At 46.7% G+C, this 15,352-nt stretch overlaps 1 protein-coding gene across 1 annotated transcript; it reads left to right on the top strand.

Moving 5' to 3' along the window:
- Positions 1 to 956: 956 nt before the first annotated feature.
- Positions 957 to 10,118, top strand: LOC139257854 (probable G-protein coupled receptor 139). The gene is made up of 2 exons (XM_070874651.1): positions 957 to 996; positions 9,187 to 10,118. Exons 1-2 carry the CDS (start codon positions 957 to 959, stop codon positions 10,116 to 10,118), a joined length of 972 nt encoding a protein of 323 aa, XP_070730752.1.
- The last annotated feature ends 5,234 nt before the right edge of the window (positions 10,119 to 15,352 follow it).

The raw sequence follows: 15,352 nt of genomic DNA on the forward strand, positions 1-15,352 counted from the left end.
CTGAGGGCAAAGCAATGGTGGTTCAGGGCCAAGGGACCGGTTGTTTCGAGCCAAGGGTTGGGTGAAAAGGGCCGAGTGACCGATTGCCGCGGGCCTTGGCACTGGTGACAGAGAGCTAAACAACGGTTTGCCATTTTCTTCAATGTTAGATGACATATCATTTATCCTTCTCCGAATTGTATGGTCAGACAGCGGACTTTTTGCAATTTCTTGTTGCACTTCATCACCAAGCATTATGTTGACAATTTTACGATATGCAGGCAAAATAAGTAAGTGAGCTATAGTATGAGACTGAATTTTCTGCGCTATTAATTCAGCAACTTTTTACACTATAATTTAGATTCATTTTTCTGCAAGGTGCTAGTGCAATGCCCGACCTCTTCCGTGCTAAAGACATATATTTCTGATTCAATTGCCAACCAGAACTCCCACAGTGAAACGGATGAGTGACGAACGCCCGGAGTGGTGTAAACATTGAAACATGTTTCAGAATTCGGAGAATTCAGTTTGTGCATCGACAGGATTTAACCGTCTCACATACCAGGAGGAAAACTGGAGCTGCTTCTGTTAAATGTGGTGCAGCATTGACGTCAGAGCCCGGCTTTCTGTACATTGTTAGTTAGAAATGTGAGCAAAATATCACTCCGATCTTTGGGTGGTTTCACGTCAAACACTTGTATTATTAGTTTGGATATAATTAGTGCAGCACAAACATTACTGTGCAGGGTGTTGACGCGCTGCCAAATGACTGGAAGTAATATCAATGCTCCTGATCTTTCATGGTCCCACGGGAAATCTCCCGCAATTATAATTACGTTTTTCTCTTCAGCTCTCATCTCACAGTCAGTTGGAGCCCTGTGTTCAGTGCCAAGAGTCATCATCACTTCTCGGACAGAATGAGAGTTCCGACCGTCGCCTATCCATTTTCCTGGTTACCACCAGTTGTACAGGCAGGAATGCTTTACTATCCGATTATAGCTGCCGTGGGAATCCGCGGTAAGTGCTTATATTCCGTTACTAACGTCGTGAATAAAGTTGGGATTAACTTTATTCCTGATCTTATTTCAGTAATTATATTTTTAAACTATTCTTCTCAATTCAATTAACAGGCTGAGAGTCAGTGACTGTATTTCCCGCTCTACCTTTTTAAGTGACTGATCATTTGGTGCCTTTCTAATTTTCTTTAACCCCCATAAAAGCTTCAGATTATTTCCCCCATGTAATGTCTTTCAAACTGGGCCCGTTTTATCTGAGAATCGTGCAATGAGTGATTCAATGGATTATTTTAATCCCATTTTTCCGTGCCTGCTCTCCTTTCCCGTAACACTCGGTAATATCTGACAGATTATATTTTACTGAACATTCAGCGTGTTGTAAAATGCTCCATTGACTCCCGCTGTGGAGATAGACACTGACAGCCGATCATGGACATATACCTGGGAATTCGGACAGTCAGGACCGGGATTTGTTCAGTCCCGTTAATCAGAATCTACCCGCTGTTCTCGGTCTGGTTCCAGCAAAGTGCCGGATATTATTCCTGGTGATCAGAATCCATGCCGAGAGTGGGATTGTGCTCCATGCAGGAACACAGACTCTCTCCCTCATCTTCTCCACTGACCGGTGACCAGCCTGTTCTCAGACTCGCCTTCACCCTCCCGGCGGAGATTGTTCTGCCTTCAGCCGGTGGGAGGCAGCTGGTTTCTGTCACATCCATTCCTGCAGCGGTACAGGTCAGACCGGGAATCCGTGCTGTGAGAGAGCGATTGAAACAAGTCAGCGGCGCTCTATGCAGCTGTCCTGGGTTTGTCCACATTTAAAAACCCGTTTTAGATTCAATACCTGCATTTTAACCAAAGCACCGTCTCCATGCCGGGTCATGGTCCCTTTATACTAATCGCACACATTTATTGTTCAGACCAAACGCTTGCAGGGTGATATAACATCGACTGTCCCCTCAGTAAGTCTGTCCGCTCGGTGATCCACACACATTCACTTTAATTTCGCTTCAGATACTGAGAGATAGAGGAATTTCTAGTCACATTTACCCACCCGGTCTCCATATCCCTTTCTCGCCTCTCCCTCCAGCCACGGACCCAATCTACTTTGAATTCTGACAGTTTCTGCCTCAACCTCTATCCATGTGACTGAACTCCACCTCCTCCCCAATCCCTGTATAAAAAAGCTTCTCCTGCTCTCTCTTCTCTCTGTTCCATTGTCTTCTATTTCATCTTCTTTCTACAGCGCCTCGTTCTGCAACACACATCTACTGGAATCAGTCTGCTTCTATCTATCTTCTTCCATCCTGTCAATAATTTTAAACACATCTGTCATATCGCCCTGTAATCTGTGTCTGTGTAACATTCCTCTAACTCACATTTACAGGTTATGTGGCAGAGCCCAGGGTATCGAACCAGTGTGTTGTATCACCCATTGTACCACTGACTAACTTTCCCACTTCAGTTGGGAAACTGAAATCTCACATCCTGCCTCCTGAGTTCCCAGCACCCTGTACTAATAAATTGCGTTGCATGTTTGTGTTTGACGAAACATGATCAGCATTAAAGTCCAATATTACGGCTGTTGTTTTTAACGCTCTGCAGAGACTGTTTGAAGAGGTTACTGAATGAGAACAGATTGAAGTGAGTTGTCTCACTGTCCCGCTGACTCTCACAAATCTCAGGATCAACGCAGCCTAATGCTCCTACTGCAAGTTTCGCCCCTGTATTACTAAGAGTATCTCTCACTATATCAGCTCACATGGTCCGTTGTAACAAGTGCCGCACCAAGAGTCCCGATCATTTCTCAGAGATCAGTACAGTTTGATTTATTGTATTATCATTTGCCGTGTTCCAGTTCTCGGCGTGGTAATTGGTGTTCCCGGTAACGTGCTTAGTTTGTGAAGCAAAAGCGCCAAATTGTTATTTCCATTCAATCTTGTGTCAGCTGCGGTAATTTTAACAATAAATATGATCAGTACTCGGTGCATTGGAATGTCTGTTCCCATCGTCTCAAATTGTATTACATTGTCAGTTAAGTCCCTGATTTGATAATGTTTTTCAGTTATTATTCGTAAAAATGGGAACCCACGTAATTAGCTGTAATCTTACGACTTGGATCGATAGTTGGTTGCACGGAAGGAACCACAGAATAGGGTTAAATGTTAAGCGAATTTTGGCTTTTATCACAAGGGGGAAGATATTTACAACTGAGGACGTGCTGTTCTCGCGTTACAGAGATTTGGTCAGATCTCATTTGGAATATATACGTTCAGTTTTGGGCAACATATCGCAGGATAGATGGATTGGCCTTCGAGGGGTTTCAGCGCAAGTTAACCAGACTGATACCACGGTTTAATGTATTCAAATATGAGGAAAGGTTACATAACCTTGCCTTGTATTCCATTGTGTTTAGAAGGGCGAAACGTGATATAACCGAGCTATTTAAATAGATAAAGGTGTTCGATAGTGTAGGCACAGAGACTGTTTCCTATGACGGTGAGCTCGGCCATTTAGGAGTGAAATCACGAAACACTTTCTCACACAAAGTCGAGGAGAAATCTAACACTCGTTCTCACAAAATTCTGTCCATTAATGGTCAGTTGTAATTTTACAGACTCTGATCGATAGATTTGTTAAGGTCAGGGTATCAAGGGATATGGAACCAAGACGGTAATTGGAGTGAGGGTGCCGATCACCCATGGTCTACTGGAATGGTGGAAAAGGCTTGTGGGGCAGAATGATCTAATCCTGCGTTCCTATACGTCAAGCACCAGAGTCATCATTTCTGCAATGAGATTTCCGGCAATCGCAGGTCCAATTTCAGTGTATCTGAATGTTCTACAGGAAAAAATGTCCGATGATATCCTGCAGTCCATAGAGGTTCCATCACTTATTTTAACAGGTTACAGATTGCATAAATCCGTGTCTCGCTGTATTACCTGGAGGGCCTGGTCATTGCTCTGTCGGTCCTGAGGTGATTATTTGTCAGGTTTGGGTCACTATCGGAAATTCCGAGAATATCTGTCCTCCATTCCCTCCAAACTTTGCGAGATGTTTATTGATATTACAATGTTTTTGATTCTCCAACTCAAAATCTAACATTGTTTTACATGGAATGTCTCGGAGCAATGCGGTTCTAAGTGAGAATGAGCCCAGTATTCACACAGTGGGATGTCGTTAGAGTGTGAAATTGTTTCAGTTAATCGTTAGCAGCGTCAGGAACCCCTCGCTAATGTTCTCCTCTTTGCATGCTCTGGTTAACTTATCTACCTGGCCTTGAAATGTAACAGCCGGGGCTCCCATCTGAATCAGAAGTTTTTGGGTTTGATACCCTGTCGAAAATCCAATCTGACATTCGTATGGCATTCCCATGGCAGTATTTCCGAATAACGCAAACCTTAGCCAACTTTACCAACCAGATGTTGTATTTGTGGATCTTGCTGTAGTATATATATACATTTAGTTACATTACAAAGTATGTTACGAAGTTGTAGAAACCATCTTCTGACAAACAGTGAAAGCGCATATTAACTTTGCTGGAGTGTAAAATACACGTGTTTTATTTCACGCCAATTCTGGGAAATACGCTTGTGTTTTCAAGCAATTCCTGAAACCACAGTAGTGATGTATTTACTCAGAGCTGAATTCGTGCACCAAGCACAGTTATGGTCCGTGGCTGCAAATTTCATTTTTAAACATTTGCAGCCAGTTATACACACATGTAATGATTATATTTGGGACATTGCACAGGCAGTGGAACCGGAGACTGAAGGGATGGAGAGCTTGGAATATAGAAACATTAAGACACAGTAGTAATGATATTTTAATTGTAACTGGCAACAGTGGTGGTTGGATTCAGTGAGAGAAGGACATTGTTTCCCTTTTTGTCCTGTCATTATATAGCAGCTGCAATTAGAAACAAGAATAATTGTCAAATCATTTTGTTACTAGAATATTTGTTAATCAGGTATCACCACTATTTAAACTGTGACTCTGTTTAAACCGAGGAGATAATGAATTAATTGACAATGACATTTCTGCAGCCACCAATCTCCCCAAATATCCCCTCAGCATCACCTTTGATGCCCTATTTCGTATTAAAACAAATAATCTCTCTCACTCTGGCCTTTCTCTGGTACGGCCCTCATTCTCGATCACTCAAGTACAAGGGCCGCAGACTTGTACGGATGTGTCGAACAACTGATTTAACCATTCTACGCCAGATTTGGCTAGACCACATAAAGTATTATCGGGCCCTACTCGTGTCTGCTAAAACTGCTCACTATTCCAACATCATTCTACAATGGAAATATAACCCCCGGCTACTATTCTCGACTGTTAACCTTCTTGTTAAACTCCTCTTCCCAGTCTCCACCACACTCACCTCCAACAACAAGTGTGAGTAGCTCATGGAATTATTTGTCTCAAAGATTGAGACCACCCAATCAGCTGCCTCTGCCACTTCTCTTCCTTCCTCTAGCCCAACGGGTCAAACATCCCCTAAGTTTCCACCCTGCCCTAGCCATGAAGTCGCATCTCTCTCTAGTCTCTCCCTGATCTGCCCCTCTTGAACTCTCCATGCTCATCTTATCCATGAGACCCACTTCCAGCTCACTTGACCCTATTCCCACCCAGCTGCTGACCACCCAACTTCCTTTTCTGGCTCCCGTGTTAGCTGACATTGTTAATGGTCCGCTCAGCTCAGGTCCTCTCCTCTCCTTCAAATCTACCGTCATCACCCCTCTCCTTAAAAAACAACCCTTCACCACACTGGGCTTGCAAGCTATCGCCCCGTCTCCAACCTTAATTTCCACTCCAAAGTCCTTGAACATGTTGTCGCCTCCCGGAACTCCATATTTAAATCCCTTCAGTCTGGTATCCACCATGCCACACTACCGAAACTGCTCTTATCAAACTCACAAATGGCATCCTTTGTGACATTGACAAAGATAAACTTTCCCTCCTCATCATTCTCGACCAGTCCCAGCCTTTGATATGGTTGAGTACTCCATTTTCCACCAATGCCTCTCCAACTGGGTGGGAGTGTACACGCCTGGTTCCATCCGTATCTCCCTAATCATAGCCAGAAAATCACTTGCATTCGCTTCTATTCTCACGATAAATCGTTGCATATCGTGTTCCCCGGGAATTTATCATTGGCCCACTCCTGTTCTATACTATATGATGCCTCTTGCCAACATCATCCGAATACACAGCTTCAGTTTCCACATGTAGGCTGCTGATACCTAGCTCTACATCGCCCCCACTTCTCGCGAGGCCTCGAATGTCTCTAAATTGGCAGCCTGCTTGTCCGACATTCAGTACTTGTTGAGCAGAAATGTTGTCCAATTAAATATTGGGAATACCGATGACATTTTCTGTGGGTCCCGCCACAAAATGTATTCACTAACCAACGACACGATCCCTCTCCCGTGCTTCTGTCTGTGACTGAACCAGACAGTTCGCAATCGAGCTATCCTATTAGAACAGGAAATAATCTTCTGGCCATATATCTGCAGCATAACTAAATCCACCTTTTTCCACCTCCATAACATTGCCCGTCTCCGCCCCTGCCTCAGTTCCTCTGCTGCTGAAACCTCCACCCATGCCTTAATTACCTCAAGTTTGTACAGCTCCAACTCACTCCTGGCTCACCTCCTACATTCTACCCTATGTAAACTTGAGCTCACTCAAAACTCGCCAGTGCATGTCCAATCTCGCATGAAATCCCACCTGTGCTCGCTAAGCTACATTGATCCCGGTTCAACAATACCTCGTTTCCAAAATTCTCCTTCTGTGTACAAATCCCTCCATGGCCTCGTCCCTCGCTATCTCTGTAACCTGCTTTAGCATCGCAACCCCCCAATATGTCTGCGCTCCTCAAATTCTACCCTCTTGTGCATCCCTGAATTAACTGATCAACCATTGGTGGCCGTGCCTTCAGTTGCCCGAGCCCTGAGCTCTGGAACAGCCTCCTTAAATCCTCACCGCCTCTATACCTCCCTTTCTTCCTTGAAGACAGTGCTTATAACGTCCCTCTAACCAAGCTTTTGGTCATCTGTCGTAATTTATTCTTATGTGGTTCGGTGCCAAATTTATTTGTTATGTCTTGTAACACTCCTGTGAAGCGCCTCGGGAAGTTTTATAAAGGCGCTATATAAGTAGAAATTATTGTTGTTGTAATAATGTTCCAATTGTTGAATTAATTAAGTGATTTGACAAATACTGAACAGGGGACATGATTTTAGCAACTTTTATGAGTCTCTAAACGTGAGATACATAAAGTACTGACAGATTTGGCCATTTGAAAAGCCCAGTCTGAAATATTTTCTCCTCATATCTTCGCCATTCTTTCATGCAGCTCACCAGTTAACAATTCTGTGGAGCACCGTCACCACACGGACTGCAGCGGTTCAAGAAGGCCCACCTCCGTCTTGTAAATAGCACAGGACGGCCCATTTTTTGTGTTTGATTCAGAGTTACTTTGTCAATTTTTCTCTGTAGATTTCCATTATACTTCTGTATCCATGGTAACCACCCACCCACCCCACATACCACACACTCATAATTAACTATATTAATCTTATATACCCATGTGATTTAATTTCCAGCTAAGACTGTATTGTCTAAACACAGTTGAACGGGAATTCAGTTAATTATTTCTACACTAGCCGCCTTATCTTGTTCAGGATATCTTTTCAGTGCCGATGTTTCTTTTGTATATGTAGTCTCTCTCTCGCTCTCTGTCTGTCTCTATTTTTTTACAAATGAACACTTGGAGCTCTTTACGTATATCAAGTTGGAACAATTGCTATATGTCACACTATCCTGCACACCAAAGGAATCCGAATCAAACACTTCTGAGCATATCTTACATTGTTGATAGATTGTGCTGGAAGCTCAGGTACATATAATGTCCCACATCCGCTGGGATGTACTTTCCACCAGTCTTTCTCACCAGAGACAGATTCTCCATATTGCTATGTGCCGGATTAATATTAAAGATGGATTCTGCCAATTCAGAGCTAAGACCTTACCACGGAGCCTTTCTGAAGCTGAATCTCGGCAGGTATCTCCTGGGCTGGACTACAGCCTCTATTGTCACTTGTGCTGTATCTTTGCTTCGGTCTAGGGATCGCCACCCACAACTCCCTCTGAAGTTTGCTCCATTATTAGAGGCGTCAAAAGCGAGGAGAAGATTATGGCCCTTGTGCCATTGTGAACTTTTGAATGTATATTTTTCCTAGGATCACAGAAGAAGGCGCAAGATAAAGTTGTTTGTTCATGATCACATCTGAACATCTCCCCCTTGTGGTTATTGTTAGAGTTTGTCCAGATGGGGGGTTGCACTTTCCAAGGCACCAATGTAAAGATCTGCGACTTCTGGCCACGAAGTCAGTTGATCAGATTAAATGTTCATCTCGTGGATTATAAACGTAACTGTTGCAACTTGGTTGAATTCAAACATACCAACTCCCCTATTATCATGGTGTTTGAGACTAATTTGTCCAAATGTCTTTACTCATAGCCTCCAGTCTGCGAATACAACATGAGAACTCTGAGCCATTCCGTACCCACACCTTGTATCCGCTCCCCTTTCCTGCCCACGGACCCAAATCCCGCACTTTGTCTCACCCTCGGTTGTTCCCCTTTAGCATTCACTGCATTTCGGCCAGGCTTCATTCTCACCGCTCCTCAACCATCTCCCAATTTAGAATTGACCATTCATGACTGATTTTCAATTTGTTTCCTGTTCATTCCCTCCTCTGTCACTGAACTGCTACTTTTCGCAATTATCCATAACTCATTCTCACACTGTCCATTTATTCATACATTTAAATGGCCAGTAGTTTACTCGGATCTCCGGTGGATTTCTACCCCACTTTCGACGAAGTTGCAGTGGCAGAAGGGTAACAGCTCCGAGGAAATTTCCAGAGACTATTAGTATTTTCGGTACACTTTGTGAAGTCGTTTACTTTCTCGTTTTTACCCCACACTCACAGATATTTAACATTGCAATTGTATGTTAAAATCCTGTTCTGCTGGACAATTCTAGCAGCGGTAAAGAGTTCAGTTCCAGTCCCCAGATCCTGCAGTAAAGTACATTTCACACCAAATCCTGTGTAACTGTATCCCTTGCTGTAACCTGACGGCTGATTTCCTGTTCCTGTGTGTTTCCCTTTTACAGCTAATGTGGTGACGATTGTGATCCTGTCCCGGGGAAAGTGCGGTCTCTCCAGATGTATCACTCGCTACCTGGTGACCATGGCAGCGGCGGATCTACTGGTCATTTTCACTGATGTGATACTGAATCGGATTAATGATTATTATTTCCAGACTACCTTCCTGCACATCACATCTGTGTGTTCTTTCCTCCTAGCGCTGGTTCGTGCAGTCACCGATATTTCTGTCTGGTTAACCATCGCTTTCACTTTCGATCGTTTTGTTACCATTTGTTGCCAGAAGCTGAGGGCTAAATATTGCACCGAGAAAACTGCATCCCTGGTTATAGGAACCGTGTGCCTGCTGTTCTGTATAAAAAACATCCCCTGGTACTTTATATATGAACCCCACTATACAATCGACCATGTACCCTGGGGCTGTATTGCAAAACCCGAGTATTACACTGCAACTGCTTGGGTAACATTTGGCTGGATTAACCGCTGTTTAACCCCACTGCTCCCAATATTCCTGATACTGCTGCTCAATGCTCTGACTGTAGGATACATTTTGGCGGCCAGTAGAGTCCGCAGGAGGCTGAGGGGCAGCAAAAATGATGTGAATCACAATGATCCGGAGATGGAGAACCGAAGGAAATCCATCATCTTACTCTTCGCTATATCCGGTAACTTCATACTGCTCTGGATGGCGCATGTGATATATTTCTTATTATACCGAATTACAAACCACTATTATCATACAGGTTTCAATGACCCGATGCTTATTGCAGACTTTACCAGCTACATGCTGCTGCTTTTGAGCTGCTGTACAAACACGTGTATTTATGCAGTAACCCAGACTAAATTCAGAGATGAGCTGAAAAATGGGTTGAAGTACCCTCTGAGAATATTATTTAATTTAGTTCAGGAAAGAAAAGTTCAGAGCAATTCCCAACATTAGATCTGCCTTACATCACACATCGTATCCTGAGTTATATTTTACCTGAACCTCAGCAGGCCACAACTCAGGCCGAGGCTTCTTCAGACATAACACTGGGCAATATCTGACAAGGCCTGCGGTTTCCTATGTAAGTGTCTGTGAACAAAGTAGAAGACCATTATGTAGACAGTGGGTTATAACAGCAGTGGCAGTTTAATTGGATTAAATCATGCTCCTGGACACAAAGAGATACAAGTCCCAGCATTGAGGTTTAGGATGTTGTGACCATGGAATGTTTATTGCCGGATGAACATCAGAACACGTGGGTTATCCCAGGGGAGTGTAAAAGGAGAATACACCTTTCGATGTAATAGCTGAAGAATATCAGGAAGTGAATGAGAACTGTGTTGGTTTTTGAGTGTGGAAAATCCTGGAGAATAATAAACAGATCATTATATCAATCAGCATGTATTGTCTTTGAAAGTTTACATTCTCCAGTTCACGAACAGCTTCTCCATCACCTGCGGCTCTGTGGAATTTATTGGAACTGAAGTGATGTTGATTGTGGACGTGAGTCCATTGTCCTGGTGTCTGTGAACGGTGGTGTTTCCAGCAGCGAGTCCCCTTTCCCACTGTCTCTGTACAATGGTGTTTGCAGAGTAACAACACCACTGGCAATGAGAACCAGTAGCACGGTGTGTGAACAGCTGCAGACTCTTCTCAGGAAGAAATGACCCAGGTGGCCATTGCCTGCTGTCAGATATCTGTGACCGCAGGTCCGATTGGGCACTGTGACAGCAATGTGATTCTAACTTTTTGAAAAGTAAAATAGTGTCGCTTTCATCAAGCTCTCCTTCACCGAAAACATACTGAGGCTCACTATCTGCAGGAAAACCCAGCCATTGTCCGAACTCATTCGCTGCATATCAGGTATCAGGGTCCAGTGATCCAGACCCAGCTGAAGTTTGTGTGAATGTGAGGCTCAGTGTGTGAGGGACCAGCCTCAGGGTCCAGTGATCCAGACCCAGCTGAAGTTTGTGTGAATGTGAGGTTCAGTGTGTGAGGGACCAGTCTCAGGGTCCAGTGATCAGACCCAGCTGTAGTGTGTGTGAATGTGAGGCTCAGTGTGTGAGATACAGCCACATGCTCTAGTGATCGAGACCCAGCTGAAGTGTGTGTGAATGTGAGGCTCAGTGTGTGAGGGACAGGCTCATGGTCTAGTGATCCAGACCCAGCTGAAGTGTGTGTGAATGTGAGGATCAGTGTGTGAGGGACCAGTCTCAGGGTCCAGTGATCCAGACCCAGCTGAAGTGTGTGTGAATGTGAGGCTCAGTGTGTGAGGGGCCAGTGTCAGGGTCCAGTGATCCAGCCCCAGCTGAAGTGTGTGTGAATGTGTGGCTCAGTGTGTGAGGGACCAGCCTCAGGGTCCAGTGATCCAGACCCAGCTGAAGTGTGTGTGAATGTGAGGCTCAGTGTGTGAGGGACCAGCCTCAGGGTCCAGTGATCCAGACCCAGCTGAAGTGTGTGTGAATGTGAGGCTCAGTGTGTGAGGGACCAGTCTCAGGGTGCAGTGATCCAGACCCAGCTGAAGTGTGTTTGAATGTGAGGCTCAGTGTGTGAGTGAGCAGTCTCAGGGTCCAGTGATCCAGACCCAGCTGAAGTGTGTGTGAAACTGAGGCTCAGTTTGTGAGGGACCAGTCTCAGGGTCCAGTGATCCAGACCCAGCTGCAGTGTGTGTGAATGTGAGGTTCAGTGTGTGAGGGACCAATCTCAGGGTCCAGTGATCCAGACCCAGCTGAAGTGTGTGTGAATGTGAGGCTCAGTGTGTGAGATACAGCCACATGCTCTAGTGATCGAGACCCAGCTGAAGTGTGTGTGAATGTGAGGCTCAGTGTGTGAGGGACAGCCTCATGGTCTAGTGATCCAGACCCAGCTGAAGTGTGTGTGAATGTGAGGCTCAGTGTGTGAGGGACCAGCCTCAGGGTCCAGTGATCCAGACCCAGCTGAAGTTTGTGTGAATGTGAGGTTCAGTGTGTGAGGGACCAGTCTCAGGGTCCAGTGATCCAGACCCAGCTGTAGTGTGTGTGAATGTGAGGCTCAGTGTGTGAGATACAGCCACATGCTCTAGTGATCGAGACCCAGCTGAAGTGTGTGTGAATGTGAGGATCAGTGTGTGAGGGACCAGTCTCAGGGTCCAGTGATCCAGACCCAGCTGAAGTGTGTGTGAATGTGAGGCTCAGTGTGTGAGGGGCCAGTGTCAGGTTCCAGTGATCCAGACCCAGCTGAAGTGTGTGTGAATGTGTGGCTCAGTGTGTGAGGGACCAGCCTCAGGGTCCAGTGATCCAGACCCAGCTGAAGTGTGTGTGAATGTGAGGCTCAGTGTGTGAGGGACCAGCCTCAGGGTCCAGTGATCCAGACCCAGCTGAAGTGTGTGTGAATGTGAGGCTCAGTGTGTGAGGGACCAGTCTCAGGATCCAGTGATCCAGACCCAGCTGAAGTGTGTGTGAATGTGAGGCTCAGTGTGTGAGGGACCAGTCTCAGGGTGCAGTGATCCAGACCCAGCTGAAGTGTGTGTGAATGTGAGGCTCAGTGTGTGAGTGAGCAGTCTCAGGGTCCAGTGATCCAGACCCAGCTGAAGTGTGTGTGAATGTGAGGCTCAGTTTGTGAGGGACCAGTCTCAGGGTCCAGTGATCCAGACCCAGCTGAAGTGTGTGTGAATGTGAGGATCAGTGTGTGAGGGACCAGTCTCAGGGTCCAGTGACCAGACCCATCTGAAGTGCGTTGAATGTGAGGCTCAGTGTGTAGGGACCAGTCTCAGGGTCCAGTGATCCAGACCCAGCAAAAGTGTGTCTGAATGTGAGGCTCAGTGTGTGAAGGACCAGTCTCAGGGTCCAGTGATCCAGACCCAGCTGAAGTGTGTGTGAATGTGAGGCTCAGTGTGTGAGGGACCAGTCTCAGGGTCCAGTGATCCAGACCCAGCTGAAGTGTGTGTGAATGTGAGGCTCAGTGTGTGAGGGACCAGTCTCAGGGTCTAGTGATCCAGACCAAGCTGAAGTGTGTGTGAATGTTAGGCTCAGTGTGTGAGGGACCAGTCTCAGGGTCCAGTGATCCAGACCCAGCTGAAGTGTGTGTGAATGTGAGGCTCAGTGTGAGAGGGACCAGTCTCAGGGTCCAGTGATCCAGACCCAGCTGAAGTGTGTGTGAATGTGAGGCTCAGTGTGTGAGGGACCAGTCTCAGGGTCCAGTGATCCAGACCCAGCTGAAGTGTGTGTGAATATGAGGCTCAGTGTGTGAGGGACCAGTCTCAGGGTCTAGTGATCCAGACCCAGCTGAAGTGAATGTGAATGTGAGGGTTCAGTGTGTGAGGGAGCAGCCTCAGGGTCCAGTGATCCAGACCCAGCTGAAGTGTGTGTGAATGTGAGGCTCAGTGTGTGAGGGACAAGCCTCAGGGTCCAGTGATCCAGACCCAGCTGAAGTGTGTGTGAATGTGAGGCTCAGTTTGTGAGTGACCAGTCTCAGGGTCCAGTGATCCAGACCCAGCTGAAGTGTGTGTGAATGTGAGGCTCAGTGTGTGAGGGACCAGTCTCAGGGTCCAGTGACCAGACCCAGCTGAAGTGCGTTGAATGTGAGGCTCAGTGTGTAGGGACCAGTCTCAGGGTCCAGTGATCCAGACCCAGCAAAAGTGGGTCTGAATGTGAGGCTCAGTGTGTGAAGGACCAGTCTCAGGGTCCAGTGATCCAGACCCAGCTGAAGTGTGTGTGAATGTGAGGCTCAGTGTGTGAGGGACCAGTCTCAGGGTCCAGTGATCCAGACCCAGCTGAAGTGTGTGTGAATGTGAGGCTCAGTGTCTGAGGGACCAGTCTCATGGTACAGTGACCCAGACCCAGCTGAAGTGTGTGTGAATGTGAGGCTCAGTGTGTGAGGGACCAGTCTCAGGGTCCAGTGATCCAGACCCAGCTGAAGTGTGTGTGAATGTGATGTTCAGTGTGTGAGGGACCAATTTCAGGGTCCATTGATCCAGACCCAACTGAAGTGTGTGTGAATGCGAGGCTCAGTGTGTGATGGACCAGTCTCAGGGTCCAGTGATCCAGACCCAGCTGAAGTGTGTGTGAATGCGAGGCTCAGTGTGTGAGGGACCAGTCTCAGGGTCTAGTGATCCAGACCCAGCTGAAGTGTGTGTGAATGTGAGGCTCAGTGTGTGAGGGACCAGTCTCAGGGTCCAGTGATCCAGACCCAGCTGAAGTGTGTGTGAATGTGAGGCTCAGTGTGTGAGGGACCAGTCTCAGGGTCTAGTGATCCAGACTCGGCTGAAGTGTGTGTGAATGTGAGGCTCAGTGTGTGAGGGACTACTCTCAGGTTCCAGTGATCCAGACCCAGCTGAAGTGTGTGTGAATGTGAGACTCAGTGTGTGAGGGACCAGTCTCAGGGTCCAGTGATCCAGACCCAGCTGAAGTGTGTGTGAATGTGAGGCTCAGTGTGAGAGGGGCCAGTCTCCGGGTCCAGTGATCCAGACCCAGCTGAATTGTGTGTGAATGTGAGGTTCAGTGTGTGAGGGACCAGTCTCACGGTCCAGTGATCCAGACCCAGCTGAAGTGTGTGTGAATGTGCGGCTCAGTGTGTGAGGGACCAGTCTCAGGGTCCAGTGATCCAGACCCAGCTGAAGTGTGTGTGAATGTGAGGCTCAGTGTGTGAGGGACCAGTCTCAGGGTCCAGTGATCCAGACTCAGCTGAAGTGTGTGTGAATGTGAAGCTCAGTGTGTGAGGGACCAGTCTCAGGGTCCAGTGATCCAGACCCAGCTGAAGTGTGTGTGAATGTGAGGCTCAGTGTGTGAGGGACCAGTCTCAGGGTCCAGTGATCCAGACCCAGCTGAAGTGTGTGTGAATGTGAGGCTCAGTGTGTGAGGGACCAGTCTCAGGGTCCAGTGATCCAGACCCAGCTGAAGTGTGTTTGAATGTGAGGCTCAGAGTGTGAGGGACCAGTCTCAGGGTCCAGTGATCCAGACTCAGCTGAAGTGTGTGTGAATGTGAGGCTCAGTGTTGTGAGGGACCAGTCTCAGGGTCCAGATATCCAGACCCAGCTGAAGTGTGTGTGAATGTGAGGCTCAGTGTGTGAGGGACCAGTCTCAGGGTCCAGTGATCCAGACCCAGCTGAAGTGTGTGAATGTGAGGCTCAGTGTGTGAGGGACAAGCCACAGGGTCCAGTGATCCAGACCCAGCTGAAGTGTGTGTGAATGTGAGGCTCAGTGTGTGAGGGA

The sequence above is a fragment of the Pristiophorus japonicus genome, unplaced genomic scaffold, assembly GCF_044704955.1.
Source record: "Pristiophorus japonicus isolate sPriJap1 unplaced genomic scaffold, sPriJap1.hap1 HAP1_SCAFFOLD_92, whole genome shotgun sequence".
Classification (NCBI taxonomy): domain Eukaryota; kingdom Metazoa; phylum Chordata; class Chondrichthyes; family Pristiophoridae; genus Pristiophorus; species Pristiophorus japonicus.